This window comes from Sturnus vulgaris, chromosome 18, assembly GCF_052056855.1.
Source record: "Sturnus vulgaris isolate bStuVul1 chromosome 18, bStuVul1.hap1, whole genome shotgun sequence".
In the NCBI taxonomy this organism is placed as follows: domain Eukaryota; kingdom Metazoa; phylum Chordata; class Aves; order Passeriformes; family Sturnidae; genus Sturnus; species Sturnus vulgaris.
In genome coordinates this window covers 8,047,174-8,067,267 of record NC_142260.1, presented here as the reverse complement: position 1 = coordinate 8,067,267, position 20,094 = coordinate 8,047,174, and the positions used below count along the sequence as shown (strand labels likewise).

The 20,094-nt window shown below is 37.4% G+C and overlaps 1 protein-coding gene across 3 annotated transcripts in view; it reads right to left on the bottom strand.

The window, feature by feature from the left end:
• NELL1 (neural EGFL like 1) overlaps window positions 1-20,094 on the bottom strand; it is a 291,138-nt gene that overhangs the window by 118,421 nt on the left and 152,623 nt on the right. For all 3 annotated transcript variants that reach the window (XM_088175603.1, XM_088175604.1, XM_088175605.1), the window contains exon 14: window positions 6,177-6,299. In XM_088175603.1, coding sequence (XP_088031729.1) covers window positions 6,177-6,299 — 123 coding nt within the window. The remainder of the gene's footprint in view (window positions 1-6,176; window positions 6,300-20,094) is intronic.

Sequence of the window (20,094 nt, the reverse complement as noted above, 5' to 3'; positions counted from 1 at the left end):
AAAGCTCAAGGCTGTGAAGAATTAAGATAAAAATCTCAACATGAGTCAAAACTCACTTATTCTTTCATGAGACTGGCGAATATTCCACCAGAACAGCAATTAAAGCCATAATAAGGCATAGCAACCATTCAAAGCCTTATAGCCACAAAGAATTCCAAGGCTACAGGAAAGTCATGTTTGTTTCTCTCCATCTTGGCCTACATTCTAATCATAACTCACTCCAATGCTTCATAAAGGCTTTCAACTCCACTCCCAACAGACACATGCATGCAAAAAACATAAACCTAAGTGGCAGTTAGTTACCTCAGAGTGGTCTGATAAGCTTTAATATCAATATATTAGAACACCTGACTGTCTCCCATTGCTGACATTTAAACTTAATCTACCTTGGCTTTGCTGATGTCAGTGTAAAAGGGACACAAAAAAGCAGACGACACAGTACAGAAATAGCCAGAGAGAATATTTTTTTTTCCTTCTTTAGCCCTTACTCTTGAGTATTTTTCATATCAGGAGAAATTCTGCAACAGATAAAAATTATTTTATCTTTAATCATCTGTTTACTACACCATCACTATACTGCCTACATATTGGAAGATTTACAACTTCTTTCATGGACACATCTTTCAGATTATTAAATATATTTCAGACTAAGAAATATAAAAATACCTGCTTTGAAACAAAGAAAACAGCCATGCAAGACAGATCTCAGAGTGCCATTGGTAAAGCAACATGCCCACCCAATTATAATTTGTCATTAAAACAGTGCAAAAGAGGCCAGCTTACTGACCAACATCAAACAAGCAATTGTTAAGCCTGAGATGTACTCTTGCTGTCAGGAAATATTCTAGGTGTATTATAAATAAAGACTCCCTGTGATTATCCCTACTACCATATAAAAAATAAGAGTAATTGCTCAAAATCTGGTTGCTTTTTATATGAGGGCCCACATAATTTATTCCTGAAGTGGCCAGTAATCCACCAGTAACAAGCCCAGTCCTAAATACACATCCCAAAGCAAAAAATACAGAAGGACCCACAGTGCAATTAAGAAACCAAACTTCCACATTGCACCAGAATTGAGTCACTTAGAAATAACAGCTCTAGTCTTAAAGACTCCACTATATACTGAGCTGTAATCCCTTAAGTGTTTTCTGTGTGATGCTGCAGAAAAATGTAACAGGGAAAAAATAATCGTAGTCTATGTCCTGGCAGAAATAAGCCATTATACACCCTAAATATCAATTAGAATAAACACTGTTTTGATTTTTATTTCACAATACCTGATGTTTTTCTGCCCAGGCATCAGTCATATTGCACACACTTGCTTTACGGTGTATGATTGTAACTAAATCCACCTCATTTAATCATTCCAATAAATCTACACCTCAGTAGAAACCACTAAATGAGATGTTAATAGCACACTAAATATACCAGTTAGACAGACTGTACATATAAAATATGAAAGTACAGTGAACAGTATTTGCACTTGATTAAGTGTTAGACTTCTGTTCATTCTCCACGACAAAGCTACATGAGAATCATTAGCAAACACACCTCGTCCATATTTCTGAAGAATTGCTCCTGTTTAGCATCTGAATATATTCAAGGCCACTTCTGTCTTTCTGAGAGTATATAAGGATGTCTGTGGGCAGAATTTATGTTTTAAAACAAACATTTGCAACGAAATAACAAGAGTTAGGACAAGGCTTGTATACTACATCTAAATCTCCTTGTACAAAAGAAAACAACTAATTGCAACAAAACCGAGATACCCACTTTGTTCATGGTAAAATACGATGGGTGGGGCTTTATTTAAGGCATTTAATCCTAAATGCCACCAATTATTTTAAGAAACCTTATGATGCTTCCTTGGTCCTTTTGTTTGGCTTCAGTCTGCGGTACAGGGCACCAGTTCTGCAATAAATTCTGCTAAGCTGAGGACTGTACATCCCCCAGCAAGTGTTCTCTGCCTTCCCTCTCACTGAGGCAGAGCAGACTCTGTGACTTTGTGGGGCACAAAGTCTTTTATGTTTTAAACAAATGGCACATATTACCTCCACATGTCACTTCCACAGCATGCAGTGCAAGGCTGCCAAGCAGAACTGGAACTAGAACTTATCAAGACAAAAAGAAGAGAAAGACATTTTCCCCCCAATATATTTCCCAGCCTCCCAGATTCAAGCCCTGTCAAGATTACACACAGAAACACTGCAACATAAAACAGACCAAGAGCCTCTAAGGTCTAAAAATGGTATTTATATCTGTATTCACTAGCCCACGTTCTTCAGCTGAAGCCATGACAGTGAGTTCTGCTCATTTTACAGATGACAGTGTTTTATGTTCACACACACTATCTGTCTATGGGTGACAGGTTATTCATAAACTGCTTGTCCTCGGAAACTGAAACTGTCCTAGGAAAGTGAAACTTCTTTCCTCTAACTACTGCCCCTAAACATTGATTTCCCACGGGGTCCATCCTGACAGGCACACTTCAAAGTACCAAGCTGGACCAAGCAGCCACCACTTGCCCACCACAACTTTTTTTAACTAGAGCACTCAGTTGCTAAACCAATTTTTATCACCTTTCCCCTCCACTTCAAGTGCAGCCTTAATGCTGCACTATTACATCCCATCCTGAAGTTTAGTGAAATTGCAATTGTCTTTATTCTACCCTCACCTTGAATTCTATAATTCATTTAGAGAATTCAGGTAAAAGGGTATGACATGTCTTCCACTACCCACCTATAACATTTTCTAGGTCCCAAATCACTCTTACTTCTTTTTATTTTTTCTAAAGTTTCCTTCATAGAAAAGAGCAATTTAACAAATCTGTAGATTCAGAATCTCTCTCTATTCAAGTAGTTATACCTCTGTCCTCTGCATTTGATGCTGTAATTTCTTCCAGAATGGATGTCTCTGGTTTACTTACCATTTCTTGAAGAAATCCTAACATATATTCTACCTGATTCTGGGCCCATTGCTCTGTCCAGTTTTACTGATGGTGATGGCACAGTGTTATCCTGCCTTGTCATTTCAGCTCACCTCAGCTGCATTCTGTTCTCATCTATTACCCAAATTTCAGTGTATCCACAGGAAATCTTATTTGTCACTAGTTTATTGTCTCACTGTCTATATACACATAACTATGTGTTTGTAAAGTTTTTATTGCATTCATCTCCACTTCTCTTTCAATTTTTTGAGTCACTTAAAGTATGGCAGTATCTCTTCTAATGCTGAAGCATCTTCAAGTCTTGGTCTGTGCCCTTTCTGCACCACCCTCCTGCATGACCATTTCCACACCTTTGACACAATTTCGTCTTTAATTGCATAGCCCAGTGTACTGCATTTACAGTAATGCAATTCCTTATGCTTAAGATCTTTTGCTAGTCAAGATGTGTGACAGCCTGATTATACAGGGTTTTGATTTTTTAAAATATTCTATTTTCTCTTCAATATTTGGGTTTTCTTTGGTTATTTTTCATAAATTCCCAGCAATCATAATATTCATATTATTTCTGTTCCTGTTTATTTCTCTGTGCTTTTCACAACAATTGCAAACATCACAAATTCCTGCCAGAGTAATTGAGTTTCTATTTGCCAGTAGTCCACAATACAATTTAATTCAACTCCATATGTTTTCTTTTCTAAAACAAAAATAGCAGTATCCTGGGTTTTTTATAAAGACAATCACTATTATATTCACTAAAGCCAAAGAGGATCATTGCTGATTTTACTTTTTATAACACTGCTAAAATAGATTGTTAAAATGGAATGCAGAATCATGCACAAAGCCAGTCCTTTTCCTCTCATCATAAAATCATCATTTTTCTGTTTATGGTTTTGCTGAACAATATTAAAAAGATTTCCTACTGAACCACAGAGATGTATTATTTCAGCAGTAGTTGGAACCACTGTTTTGTGTGTGTACACATCTATAACATGTAAACATTTATAAAGCACTTGCAGATGTCTCAAGGAGAACAGAAACATTTATCTTATCTTCAGCTGGTATTACAGCAAACATATCACCTTGACTTTTATCTATGTTTTTCCAGTCTGTATTGCCTGAAGATAAAGCCCTAAAATACTACAAGCCAACAGCAGTTTATAGCTGTCCTGACATGCTCACTCCTCTTTCCTTGTGCCAGCCCCAGCATTTGTGCAAGGAAATGCTGTGGCAGGTAACTGATGACCTATCACTGCTGATCTTGGTAAAAAAAGAGGCAGAAGTGGCATTTCTGCTATCATGGGCAAAATGGGAACATTTCTTCAATTAGCATCCAAACTTGTGAAAACCTCATGTAACCACAGAACGACTGGCTCAGAAAATCAAACCAGTACTTTATATTGTGTGTTTTATAATTTACTAAAATGCAGATGATTCTAACATTAGTCTGTTAGCAGTAATGACTATTCCATGCAGTGCTGGATTATTCTCGTCCTTAGTGACTTCAATAATTATTAGACTGCAAACCCGTTTCTATCATCTCCAGTTGTCCTTCCAATTTATGCTTCCTAGAAAGAATATAAGAACATATTTTCCTGTATTTCCATGCATATCTATCTCAAAAAGGCAACTATATCTACATTTGCATGTGCCATTCAACACATACTAAAAATATATATACACAATATGCAATGTATATACAATATTTCTATATATGAATATATATATATTGTAGTAGCTCGGGTTTCAATAGAACTTTGAGAGTAAAAACATTATTACATTTCTTTAGTGCCATTTTAATACTACAACATTACTAGATAAAAAATATGCAGTAGGAGTTTTTGGCACATTAAAGGTATGCAAATGAAGAAAACCAGTGTGAAAACATAGATTTTATTAACTAATCCAAACATCCCATTTTTAAATAAATGTAATTAATATAATTAATGTAATGATAATAATAATAAAAGAAAATACTACAGTCAGGCTGTTCAGTACTCAGACTTCTCTGAAATTCAACTTGTCTGTGCTGCAATTTGTATTTACTGCAATCAAAGACCAAAAATATATTGCAGTGAGTTTCTCCCTGCTATCACCTGTTGGTCTTCAATACAGACAGGCCAAGGTTTAATCTGCCCAACACTTCCAGTACATTTTTCTATTCTTTATTCAATCCTTAACGAATCATTTTAGCTTTAAGTGCAGGGATGCTTTGGCATTGGTGGAAAGCACCCAGATAAAAGTCATATCAAAACCAATCTGATGGCTGCTAATTCAGCAGCTGACAGGACAATCTTGGTGAAGGACTTCAGCTTGAAACAGGAATGACATCAAAGCTCACTGTCCTTTAAGGAATTGTTTGGCCAATTTACAAGAGTCTGAAATATTAATATTCTATCCACTGTGCCCCAAGCTGTATGGAATGTTTTATCCGGTACATTCCTCAGTTCCAATTGTTGTCATTTCCAAAAAAACCTCCTAACGTTTAGTTTTCTATTACTGTAATTTTGTTTAAAAAGTATGAACACCCAGAAAAGACAAAAAATAGCTTTTTATGAGACAAATATAATTCATAAATGCATGAGTTACAATTCAGTACTACTTCAAGAGAGAGTCCTCACAAATCCAACCCTCCTTTGTACTTATACGAGATATTTGCTTTTCTTTCTCTACTGAAAGAGAAACATAAAACCAATCCTAAATAAATGACATGCCATAAATGAATACTTCACAGAAAGCATGGCTGGCTTTCATGATTTCTTGTTTACAAAACTGAGAAATCTTCAAAATACACATTAAAAGATTTATATGTTAAAAAAGTAATGATTCTGATGCAAGGAGTCAAATAACAACCACATGATGCTAGCATAAAATACAATTATCCTAATTTAAAATGTATCTCATTAAAACGTAAAGCCAAAGGTGACAGCACATACCATCCACACTTTATAAAACACGAGCACCACTCAAAAGCTGAATTATACTAGCTCAAATGATAGTAGTCAGTGCAGCAAATATAAAGTTCTTTCCTCTTTGCATTCCAAAAATTATTTCCTTCTTCCTAAGAAGTCATGCACAAATCAATTTCCATCACGTCCATTTGCCAGAAGATGCCTTAAAACAAATCATTGCAAAATCCAGCCATCATAATTTACCCGAATGCAGCCGGCTGACAGGAGATATTAATGAGGCTGACAGGTTTGTGGTGTCTCTGCAGTAACAGACTCACCTCGGCAGATGGTCCCGTTGCCCACGTACCCAGGTTTGCAGGTGCAGCTGTGTCCCCTGATGGTGTTGGTGCAGATTGCATTCTCATCACAGTTGTGCTGCCCACTGCCACACTCATCATGCTCTAAGTGGAGAGAGGGAAAAGGAAAAAAAAAATTTTTAGCTTTTCAGTGGGCTTATGTGGCATTTGAGACTCGGCTATGGGCTTGCTTCAGTTCAGAAACCCAGTAAGTGCATGGCAACACCAGATTATTGAGATTCAAAAACAGAAAAAAAAAACAATTGGTGAGGAGCTAAACTATGGCTGTGATAAAAAGCTATGAAGAAGATTATCAGGGAAACATATCTGCTGTGAAGATTAACCTTTCCACCACTGTCCATCACCAACAGTAATGATCATAAATACAAGCCCAGTAACACAGGAGGGGCCCCACCAGCCCTCCCTTTAACTACACAGCTCACTTGTCACAACTGCTTGCTCTAACTCATGTTGAACTGACTCGAACAGCACACGGTAACATTTCACATTTTTAGAGCACCAATCATACCATGGAGCCTCAAAGAGGCTCCCACACAAACAGGACATATTTTGCTTTCATCCAGCAACTTCAACTGCTGCCCTGAGCCAAATTTGCCACAGCTCCTGCACTCCACTCTCCTGCTCCCTTTTTGTTCTTGAAAAGCAGCAGTGAGAGGTGATGAGCTACCTGACCCCAAAGCTTTCTGCTTCCTCGGCAATTACAAGGAGCTCCCCTCCTATAGGATTGCACAAAGAAAACCTGAATATTTTACACTTTTGCACCGGTGCCTTTAGAAGTTTTTTTTTTTCAGTGGAATCAAAAGAATGCAATGAATTTTCTTAAAGCCACACAACAGATAATTGACATAATAAAAAATCAGAATTTGGAACCCTTCTTTGTAGCCTTGATTTATGCAACTGCTAGCATCAGGCTGATATCCATATGCTGAGAGGTAAAAGCTATGCTTTCCTGGAATTAGGATTTCCTTAAGCTTTTTACCAGTGCATCAGTGTTCAAAGGACTACAGACTAAGTCTAGCCTTCTATAGATCACAGAGAGGCAGTGCCCCTAAAGCACGAGCAAAATACTTGTTTTTGCAGACTAAACCAAGCCCTTTGGAAGAGTCTCTCCATTGAGAACAGCAGCACCACAAGCTTCAACAGGCTACAATTAACCTCTGCAATGCTCCTACTCTGCCACAGTACAGAACAACAGCCAATTTCAAGATAATTCAAGACACATGTAAGACTTGAATGGTGAATTCTAAGGAATCCACTAAACCAAATACTTCTGGAACACTGTTGATAACTATTTACAGAACATATGTCCAACATGTTTTCCATTTTTCAAATACATTTGACAGCAAAATGATATGGATTGCAACTATTTTCTCTTAAATAGCATCAAAGCAATGTATCAGCCTCTCACTCTTTGCTTTTAGCAAGAAACACACACACTCTCATATGTGCCTGGCTTCAGCTGATAAACTCAGGCTTGAATTTATACTTGTTAGTTTATGCTGGTCCCTAGCTCTGCTTAGAAATTCACTTCAGCTTCTTGAAGGGCTGCCTGTTCTCTCCTTCATCTTTGAGGAAATTGTACCACAGGCTGATTCTTTGCTGCTTTGGTCTCATGGTGCTCAGGCTGCTGGGTCAGACACAAAAAGTGCCAAGCTACCCTCCAAGGAGGTGTTTTACTGCAGCTGAAGCTGAATTATGTTTTCTTTTAAAAGAGCCACCCTCTCCATAATCTCTCCCTCCTCTTCCTACTTTTAATTGTTATTAGCTTTCCTTTGAATACTTTCCTTGATTACTTTTGTCAGCATTCGAACCATAATGAGAATGCCTTTGTGATAGGCCCATGTGTGTACACCAGAACATTCCTACTCAAACAATTGCCAAAATTAGTCTATTACCTTCTCTGCACTTCAAGTATAAATAAAGATTTCCCAGTGCTACCAGATGTGTTTTGCCAAAATACACAGGAGAGGATAAGTCTGCTGTGTTGTTCTAGGACTCTGACAATGGAAATCACTCTTTAGCATTTCTGCAGATGTACAGATGCTGGAAACATCAAAAGATTTAGCACTGACAGAGCAGCTATCCCACAGTATTACTTTGGAAACAGAAGTCAGTTTTTCCAAAGCTGATATAATTTAAAGAGTCAGCAACAAACCTGAACATGGGAACCTGCCCTCCATGAGATATCCTGATGCTGCTAGCACAAGGAGGACTAAGGGAACCTCATCTGCATGAGGAATCCCGAGATTTCTTAGCATAAATATGGCTGCAATGATGGGAACTTTAAATGAAGTTTTCCCTGGTGCAGGGATATCTATAGTTGATGTTGCTACAGGCCTAATAAGAAGAAAAAAGCATTGATTTCCTGCCAAGGTATAAAACTCTTTTCATCCAGATGAAAAATCCTTAAGAATCTCTCAATATTAAGTTTTCCTGGGTCTCATGTGCCCTCACAGGAGCTCATCCTTTGGAACACTTTACAATGGGAAGGGACCATGGAAAGCAGGCTCATGCTCTTTTTAAACTCAACGGAGATTGTGACTAATTTGCAAAGAACTGCTGTCATACACACATTGCTTTCCAAAAATCCCCATTCAAGCACATCAGACAGATCCTGCTTTTGCTTTCACGTTATGGTAAATCCTGACTAGACAGCAACAAAACTGGCAGAGAAGGACCCTGCACAGCAAGTGAGAGGAGTCACAAACAGCATCAATCCAAAGCACCAAAGAGGGCAGAGCCAAGACAAAAAGCCCAAAGTTGTCTTGTTTTGACTATTTCCCTTGTAGCTTGAAATGAGAAGCACAAGAAAGGGACTCCAGCAAACGAAAACAAAAGTAAATTTTAGTTTTTATATCCACACATATATGTACATGTAAACAAATGAACTGCCATGCTCAGGAATGAAACTGTCACCATTAAGTCTGACTGAAGTCATCCATCTCTCTGATTTCAATTTGCTATATAATATACACAAAATGAGCTCATGATCCAAGATGAAAAGATGAAAAGAACAGGCTTACTGAGGACAGAATTCCTTGACCCAACTCTCATTCACCTGAATTATTAATGTTTATTTCAAGAACAGCTACCAGTGTTGATGAACAATTACAACAGCACCATTCTTTCCATACAGACAAGTTAATTTGTTTATGAAATCTCTGTGAACTGCCTTCAACATCAGCATTTCCGTTACTCAGGATTGTTGTTGCATCTATTTCATGTTTTATGGTAAAGCCACAAGATCAGTCAGTTTATTAAGCCTTTCCATCCCCCATAAAACAAGGATAATCCAAGATTCTGCGTTTTCCCTAGCATTTATCACTCTTCTGAAATCCTCAGATACTGAAGATTTTACAGAAAATTAAAGGATATCAATCTTCTATTGCAAAAAAAAGGAAGAATCAAATGTCCACTGCTCATTTCCTTTCTACTTTATTTATTCCTCTTGCAAGCAGAGATGAGGGATGGAAGGATACATCATCTCTGATGTTCAGCTCTCCTGGCCTTATTTCCTACCCACCAAGCTACTGCTAAGGCCAGAAAAAATACACATTTAATCTTAATGTTTTCTTTCTGGACAAAAACTGCCTAAAATGCTCAAAAGCTTTAATGAACTTTTCCAAAATGTTAAGAGAGGATCTTCTGCGAATTTTCCAAGTGCCCACCTAAGTCAGGCCATCTTGTGAAGAAATTACTCTGAAATTTGTTTTTTCTTCAGCCTTCACCTGAGAGTGGCCATCTGCCCCCAAAAGCATCAGTAAGAGAGTAATCATCCTTTTACAAAAACACACCTTCATCACACATTTTGTATGATTCTACACATCACCTTAGCAGTCCACACCAGCAATATCACAGGTCTAATGTTTATATGTGGGTAGTTTCACACAACATATGCACAGTTGTAGAAGACAAGTATTACAGTACCTCCACTTTGCTCAGAAGCAGCTAATCAATGTTTATCTTGACAGTGACAGAAGTAATTTCAATACTGCATGGCCTTAGAGAGATAACAATTGCATAAAAAAATGAAGTTAGTTTCAAGTAGCTGTTTAGTTGCCCAGTGCATCCTCCAACAGCAGAAAACCTGCCTGCACCAAAACTCAGACTGGTCTGAGCACCCTGATCCTGGAGCACACACAGCAGCTCCCAGGGACAGCACAGTGGGAAAACAACCACTTCCCTTGGAAGACATGAGCACATGGAATGAGTAAGAAATTGCTGAAAAAAGCACACTGAGCAGGCTGCCAAGGCAGCTGTGAGCACCCCGTGTCCCCCTGCTTGAGGAGTGGATCCCAACCAAGCCAAGAGCCCAGCACAACAACATCCACCATGCACATGTGGGAAAACAACAAATAAGTAACCAGAATGCTCCAAAAATGGCTCCTAAATCCCCTTAAAATGGCTCTAAAATCCCCCCAAAATTTGCCTTAAAATACCTCCCAAAATGGTTTCAAAAGCTGCTCCCAAACGATTTCCAAAGTTGCCCCAAACGTACCCAGTTGCTGACAGCTGATCCCTTCAGTGTGAAGTATAAATTGAAATATCCAAACAAGGATAAAAAAAGTCAGCAACCTTCATGTGCACATATTTCTGTCCAATTCTTTTTACCACAACTTTTCCAGACTAATCTCTGCAAAGGATTGACAAAAATACTTTTGTTATGTGGTACTTCAAAAATACCTTCTGTTCTGGGCTAACTGAACTGGAAGAGCACAGGAGGAAAAGCACTGGAGGCAGAAGGAAAGGTGCCAGGCAAAGACTTTGCCTGCCTGAGGTAACACATTCTGCATAAAGCCACCCACATGACACTGCAAAACTGTTTGGAAGTAAAAACAACCACAAAAAAATAATTCAGAGCACGTGCAAGGTACAAAAAAGGATTTGTCGTATATTTATGAAAGCAAATGCACACATATCTAAACATACGTATAAACAATTAGAGGAAAATGCAAATTTTCTCTCTCCATATGTACATGAAATGTGTTGTTTGTGAAACATTCTAGGCAGCTCTGACAATTAACATCAGAAGCATTAGTCAAAAAAAACCATAGTTCTATATTTTTGAAGTTTTGGGTATTATTATAAATACTCACATTCTTACAAAAGAGATCATTCAATGAAATAATTTTCTATTGGTTATTTTAGAAGAATATCACCTTTGCTTATATTCTGTTTGTGTATTTTTAAATGTATTTTCCAGAAGTATTACAGAATTTATAGGATGCCTCTACTTTCCTATGTTGAAAGACACAACACTGTTAACACTGGATTTGTATGGGCTATAAAGGCAGGATCTAGACAACTTTAGCTTTCTCTCACTCTTTTTATTTATTTATTTTTTCTGTGCATGCATGGAATAACTCTTGCAGTTGTATTGTTTGTACTTTGTCTAAAATATTTAATTGAAAATTAGACCCCTATATGGAAAATATCCACAAAAAAACACATAGTGAAGCTAAGAACCTTTTGGTCAAGAGTCATAAAATCAGGATAGCTTTCCCTTGTGCAAAAGCACATAAAGGATTTCAAACCTATAATTTCTACAAGGTACACTTAACACAGGATTTATTTTTAAGAAGAATGCTGAGATTTTTATCTTCATTTTCTTTAAATAAAGATGCTCTTCAATAAAAGATAGACACTGGGATAGAATTACAGGAGACATTCCATTGTGGGGTCTTTCACTACAGCTACTTTCAATTCTTATTACAAGAAAAGGCCCCAATTTAAACTTGCTTACAAGATGGAAACAATTTCCTTATTGTAAAGATTTTCTTTCATTACTTCCTCAAAGACTTCATACTTCAATAATAAAACATTCATCTTTGGAATACACTGTGCAAAGATTCTGACTATCTATTTATTCATATTTTTATAGCATTGAAAAGATATCTAAGTTGTTCTCTAAATTGCTGAGATAACAGCCAGCTTGTGGGGTGCAGAGCCACAAATGCAGCAAACATTTCTATAGACCAAGAGACTTGGAGAGAGAAATCACAGAACAGCAAGGTCATTGGATGCCACCACTTTTTATTAATACAGATACCATTTGTATAGAGTGCATGGCCTAATGTAAAATTAATTATCTGGCAGCCATTAAGCAATGGTCTTTGAAAACTCAGAAAGGGAGAAAGCCATCTCTCCAAATACTTCTAAAAAGCTGCAGCCCTTTGTTGCATGTTATTAGCATTCAGATGTCTATGTAATAACTAAGGCTTCAAAAATGATAGATTAAAAAAATTGAATTTAGGCAGAATTGTGGACTTAGTGGAATCAGGATTTCAACTCATGAGAACTTGTGATGAGACAAAAGGGATAGCTTTAAACAGATTGAATAAAAGGGAGCTTTATTCTGAACACACAGGAAGAATCTCCCACAGAAAACCAGGGCAATTAGAAACAAGATGCATACATCAAACAAGAAATTACATTGCAGATAGATGGTGAGCTGGTGAATGATGAGAGCTAATTGTGAATCCAGAAAACTCTGGGAAAAAAAAACCAAAATCAAACGGATCTTTCTATTCATGAGAATCAAAGAAACAAAGTTAATTTTATCAATACCCATTCCCAACTTCACCACCCAATTTCCACCTTCCACAAGGAAATAGGAAGAAGAAACAGGGTGCAGAACAGAAGAGGCCCATTGCTTCCTTCTGCAACTCTATCTGTATAAGCACTTAAACATACAAATTGCTGAATTTCTATATTATATATTGAAATAATACATATATATAAATTTCTATATATCTATATAAAAGAATTTGCCATTCTTCTAATAAGAAGCTGAAATGCCTTTGTAATTTATGACACAACAAACATCTTCTGGTGTTAAACATGAAATTAGACTACATTCTAAAAGAGTAGACACATGCTACTCTTGGCTAATTAGGAAGAAATAGTGGGATTTAATTTGAATGTAAAATTCCACATGTGCCTGCAGTTGCCTCTTGGGATCAAACTCCTTCTCCAGCCTGAAGGAGCTCTGTTCTCCCATGTCCCCTCTTGCACTGAAGTTCTCCTGTGATCCCCTCAGTTTGAGATGGGCAGAGCAGAGCACACACAGGATTCAAAACGCCACAACATCAGGAATTTATACAATACTGTAATGATATTTATCATCGTGTTCTCAATGCTTTTGCCAAATGATCTCACCATTCTGCTCTGCTGTGACCACAGCTGAGCAGTGAGCTGACATTTTCACCATCTCTCCTCTGAGTGGGAATGGCTAATTTAGAGCATTTGTATATGTACATATCTTTTTTTACCCCCAAGGGAAAGGTACTTTATTCTCTGATCCACTGTTCTGCCTCACTACTTTATAAAAACAACTGCCAATTGTACCCATTTGAATTTCCATGAGTTCACTGAACAGTGAAGAAATTCTAAATTGTTGCAATAAAAAAATTTATTTTTTACTAAATCGAGATGAATAATGGGTAGTCTTGCTAACAGGAGCACTGCATTTGTTTTCTGCAAGAGGAGAAGAAAAAAAGAAATTGATCTCTTACTAGCACACTATAAAATATTTGCACATATACCTTAAAAGTCTATTTAATGTTTTTGTAAGGAAGTGAGAAGAGAGACATTTGGTTTTACTGTTTTCTGAATGCAATCATAAAAAAGAAAACAAGAAATCAAAGCAAGAAGTGGAAAAGTTGAAGAAGTGAAATCCTGAAAAACTGTGTTTTAGATTTAGATATATTTCACTCCAATCAGAAACTCACCAGGATTAAAGAAAAACAGCATTGAACAAACCAGATCAAACTGAAAATTCAAGAATCACTAGAAGTGTACATGGTTGTTTTATCTTTATATTAAATATTATTTCCCTAGTCTTTTGAAGTGCACTTAAATTGAGTAGACATGTCAAATTAGTACATAATATTAAAATTACTAAAACCAGCTAATAGATTATTAATGTGAAGACTCACAGTATAAAGTGTAGTCTTTTACACTGAATTTTCATGCCCTATGTAACAGTGAAATATTAGTAATATTGATATACACAGACATTTCAAAATGGATCCTTATCAGAGGCTGATAATAAAATGGCAATCTACATGAAATACTCAACTGGATACCCTGCTGCACTTTTGGGGACTTATTTCTGGAAGCCAGATTATTCATGCCATTAGCAATGTTTATCTTTAATTCTCAAACTTGCCAGCAAACTTTGAGCACAATTGTGGAGACAGGCATAGAATTCAATTCAGACAGGATCTACACAAAACATTCACTACAAGAGTTTGAAGATCTGAAAACTGCATATTTAGAGATGCAAACAAAAAATGGCAAAGTCCTACCATGAGCTCAGTTTTTCACTGAGCCAAGAGCTGCCATATGCAACCACTCACAGTCTGCAGGAGTGAGGCTGAACTCCACAAATACCAGATGACTCTTCCTACTAAAATTTAGTAAGGATTGCACATTGACTACCTTACAGGTCCTGGGTAACCCCTAAATTAAATTGTAAAGGAGTGCATAGGAGCTTCATTCCTGGCCCTGCAACTCAGAATTAATCTCTCAAATTTTTGTTCGGGGTGAAGGAAGTATACAACCTATTGCTCCAATATAAACCTATTTTTAAGACTAAGAGATATCAATTATTAAGACAAAGCCTCAGAGGAACAGGAAATTATTCACAAAATCAACAAAAATATAATACTGTATGCACGGGAAATGTGCTGAAAAGCAAATAGATATATCCTGATCTGCAAGAACAAAAATATCTTGAAACTGTTTCTCCTTACCAGATTTATATTCCAGAATAACCAGTTTATGCACTGTTACTTCTAGAGATATGCAGCAAGCTAGTCTGCATGTCAGTCTCTTTTTCACTTATTTATTTCCTTAAGGAATCCCACAGAAATTCCAGATTCCATAATTCACAGTATGACCTTGAGGTGCAGTGCCCAGTCAGTGCACAGGTCCATGTGCTGGGATTGTGTTCTGAGCTCTCCCAAACACACAGAACTTCACACGAGTCATCCTGCCTGAATTATAAAGCAGGACAGTGGTTTTTAATTGGAACATGCTAAGCAGCATGATCATCTTGTTAAATACTATGGGATGTTAAACTTGTAATACAATCCCTTGCTTTTTCATAAACCAGTTAAGCTTCAAGGCACTGGACTTTTATGAGGCACCTTGATTGCCCATATTGATTTGTGTATTTATAAACCACTAGTTATTCCAACTTTCTCTATGTAGCTATTGTTTTTCTTGACATAGTTACAAAGTAGGTAATTTCCTACAGAAAGCAAATAAAGCCTTGAATTACATGTGATGTACCATGCCAAAAGAAAGCAGCTCTGCAGTTCCAGCTAGATTGCAGCATGGCATTAATATTGATTGAGACAAGAACACACCAGTTCTATGAAGTTCTCTGTTTCTCTAAATCATAGGACATTCACTTAGGGAAATAAAAAAATCACACATGATGACAGTATCTGAAGTAACTGAGACCCCATCTGTCAATTGCCACTGTGTAATTTACAGTTTTCAGGAGAGATCCTTTTTACCATTAAATCTTAAGATACAGTTTTATTTTGCTTCTTTGTTGTAAAAAGCTGAATATGGTCTAAGTACTTGCACTGGGTCAGGAAAAAAGCCCTCGAGCAATATGTTCCATTTTATTTATATAGCAATGTAACTGGACAGGCTGCTTTTTATCCATAAAATTGTGATAGCTGCATACCTCTATCAAGTTGATATCAGAATCTCATATTTCAGGTGTTTTCAGTTCAACAACAGCTAAAAGCTTTACTCTGCAGAAATCTCAAAATCAGTAATACAAAAAGTATGTAATAGGCCTTTGGAGGCAATTTTTAGCCAACATTTCATCACGGCTTCATGAACTTCTATTAGTGCTAAAAGTTCTGTAGAGCTTCAGTTTCCAGCACTCCACAATGCTTTAACTTCCATATGAAAAAGAATTTCCAAAGCAACACAGACCATTTCAAACAAGCACAAAATTATCTTAGTGCTACAGCAACACAGCAAGGTGGAATTGTTTCTAAATGAACTCACACATGTGACAGATGTGTCAGTCTGCAGACACACATAAAATCACATGTAGGGTTCTGTAGCAGAGTTCAAGCAAAATGAGGACAGGACATGTATTAATTCTCTGCACTCGTTAGAGATGCAAAGAAAATGTTTTAGGAGTGCTGGAGTTTGTGTAACAGGTGATATGAAAGTCAAAAATACTTAGCATACTTCTCCCAATTCTCTGGTTATGAAGTTGGACAAAATTGAGCCATTGGGTTTTCCTTTATGATTTATGTGCTACTTTTTAAAAAAGCAAATGCTGCCTCTAAAGGATAAATTCCAGTACATTTTAAAGTTTTAACAGAGCAAAGATGTTATTTTGTTTCTTACTGAAAGTAAACAGGAAATGTCAAATCATACAATAATTTAGGCTGGAGAAGACCCCTAAGATCACTGAGTGCATCCATCAACCCAGCACTGCCAAACCCACCACTAAACCACATTCACAGGTGCCACATCTCCCCATCTTTTTAATCCCTCCAAGGAGGGTGACACAACTACTTCCCTGGGTAAACATCATCACGTTGCAGGAAAATACATGCATGTGACAAAAAATATCTGTGGTTGTAACTACTGCAGGAAAGCCAGTGAGTGATTACTGACATTCTCAAAAATGGATGTTGAAAAAAATCAATTTTAGGTACTTAGACATCTAAATTACTAAATAGTTTATTCTCTCAAAGTGCTGAAAATTTAGCTTCCCCCAATGGATTTAACTAGGACAAATGGGTTCTCAGCACTTTAAAAAATTTTGAAAAACAGAAAAAATCAAAACAAGTAAGGCTAGTTCTTTATGTCACTCTTGTCTACGAGTTTTCAGTTAACTCCTTTAGCCTCACAAAAATAATACAGAGCTTTAGCATGGAATGAAGTGATCAAATTGTTTTACCCCTCAAGATGTGCAAATTCAGCACCACATATATACTCTCAACTCGGAGAATCAATTTTTATTTGAAAGCAGAAATAGGAACCAGTGCATCATCATTTCATAGGGCACATATATTTTTCCCCAGAGATATTCTACCACAATAGTGATCACAATAGGCCATACTCATAAAATCTGACAAGACCACAACCTGAGCTCCTATGAGCAACTATGCCCTCTTACATCAGCAAAACAGTGCACAGTTTGAAGATGCTGTTGCTAGGACAAAAGATGGATCAAACAGAATCTATATACCATACATTGTGCAGGCTTTCACAACTAACTTACCTAAGGATAATCGCAGGACAACAAAAAAAAGGAATTCGTGTACAGGACTTTACACGAGAACTGATGATGACGCAAGAAAAGTCTTTTCCCCAAGAAACTTAGAACATAATTTTGGGGATAAAGAGGCACCTAAAACCATCAAGCACCACAGAAAGCACTGCAGAAATATGCTGGAAATTCAGAACAGGAGCCCCCAGGGCATGAAGCCACATTCACCTGCAGGCTCCCTTCCCTGTGTTACTGACTCAGTGCTATCCAAAATCTCTCTGCTAGGATAGCACAGGTGAGAAACTGGAGCTAAATGACCACAAATCACAAAGGAAGCATTAAACTTCAGGAGGAGGGTTAGAATGTTTCTCCAGAAAATGTGACGTAAGTCAAATAAGAGAGAATATGAGAAATGAGAATCAAGTAAGGGTGAGTTTGGAAAGAACAATTTTCATGTTCTCAAACAACCTCCACCAAACACACGTACCTGTGCACACCACATGGTAATGTACTGCTTAAAATTTAATTCCAGCATGTAGTTGAGGGAAGACAAGCAGCATTACATACAGCATTCCAGTTCAGAAAAGGGAGCAATGATTCTGTTAGCTAAACTGAGCACAGGTCTTCCTGTAGAACATACTCAAAGGAGAAAGCACAACCTAGGGGTGAGAACATCTGGCACAATCTGAATTCCACCCCTCTCTTTCATTAACTGACTATACAACTTGGTGACTGAGATACTTTTGTAAAGAAACAGTCAGAAAGGTGTTATGTCAGTGAAAAGCTCATCTAATATAATGAAATTGTTTACCAACAGACAAGAATGGGAAAGAGACTGGATTTGGAATATTTGAATCTTTAAACAAAAGACTGGAATCTAAGAGAAACCTGACATTTTTTACTGTTGGGTGACAGGTAAACATTATGACATGCTGGAGCACCACTGACATTTCAGGGCTAGCTTGCATGTACAAGCACTATAAAATGATCAAGAGACAATTTGAAAAGAGTTGTGGATAATCACAAACAAGGAATAGCTGAAACAAATCTGATAAAAGCCCAGGAATTTTCTATCATTAGGAAAATGATAGATGTAAACTTACTGCCACAGGTTAATCATCAAACAGACAATCACTGTGAAATTATTTGGAGGAAGGTGTCAGGAGCTACATGCCCAGACATTACCCCTTCACAGAATTTCAAGAAATGAAAAGATCAAACTAATTAAACACAGAATCACAGAACATGTTGTGTCAGAAGGGATCCACGAGGATCTTCGAAGTCCAACTCCTGGCCCTGCCCAGGACCATTTCCAAGAATCACATTTTGTGCTTGAGAGTGTTGTCCAAATGCTTCCTGAACTCTGCCAGCCTTGGTGCTGTGACCAGTTCTCTGGGGAGTTGTTCCAGTGCCCAACCACCCTCTGGGTGAAGAGCCTTTTTTAACATCCAACCTAAGCCTCCCCTGACAAAACTTCAGGCCATTCCCTCAAGTCCTGTCATTTGTCACCAGAGAGAAAAAAGTAAACATACTTCACACATCAAACAACATTCCTGTTCTAGATACTGTCCCTAACCCTGCAAAGGCATTTTGTGTCTTCATTATTTCATAGAAGAACACTCCTATTCACAGAAGAAAAGACAAAATTCCTGGGTCCCCTGCCTGCTCCTGTCCCATAGCTGAGGGAAGGGAGGAAAGTGATATAAGCATGGCTTGCACATAATTTTGATAAAGACTGTAATTTCAGTCCTTTTAACATCTTCCATTTGGGGGCTCAAACCCAATTACAACCATTAACAATTGGTGTCTCATGTGTCACTTCTTTGACACATGACAAATGTCTGCAAGTAACAGCAAATACTGTCACAGTAAAAGAGGAATATGCCTTTCCATCAGATCCCTGAGCTACACTGCACAAGTGCTGAAATCAGCACTAAATTAGCATTAGAGTAATTGAGTTACCTTCCCCATAGAGGACCATGGAGCTTTTAGTTTCAACTATTCCTCAGTAAACCTGAACACAGGCAGAGCCTGCAGCACCACGGTGATAAATTCCCTGGAGGAAATCTCCTGCCACAAGCTCCCATGCATACAGATGGGGTGGATGTCAGCTGAGTCCTCCACCTCATCTCCATCTTGCAGCAACAGAAGCAGGATCCTTATGCATAATAGTCAAAAGCACTCCAGTGCCACAGAAAGAGATCATTCAAATAATATGTTAAAAATTAACAGCAATTTGAATAGTTAAATATTAATAGTTTCATTTGGAAGGAGAAAAAAGGATTTCTTCTGACACTAATTTGACCCTGCATCCTAGATGATGGCATGAAAAAGATACCAGGTGAATAAAATTAGTGTAACAAAACAGTTGCCTGGAACCACAAATTGAATTTCAATGGGACATCTCATGCTGCTGCAACCCAAGGAAGTCATCTTATGAGGCACACCTCACTGGATTCACATGCAGTTTGGAAAATTAAGAGGATATAAACACATTTCAAATATTTGTTAAGATGCAAGATGAGGTCAACTAGGAATAATCTTAGAGCTGAAAAATGATACACATGCAGTATTACTTCTTTTAACTCTTCTGTAATAAGAAAAACATAATCCTTTTCAGCC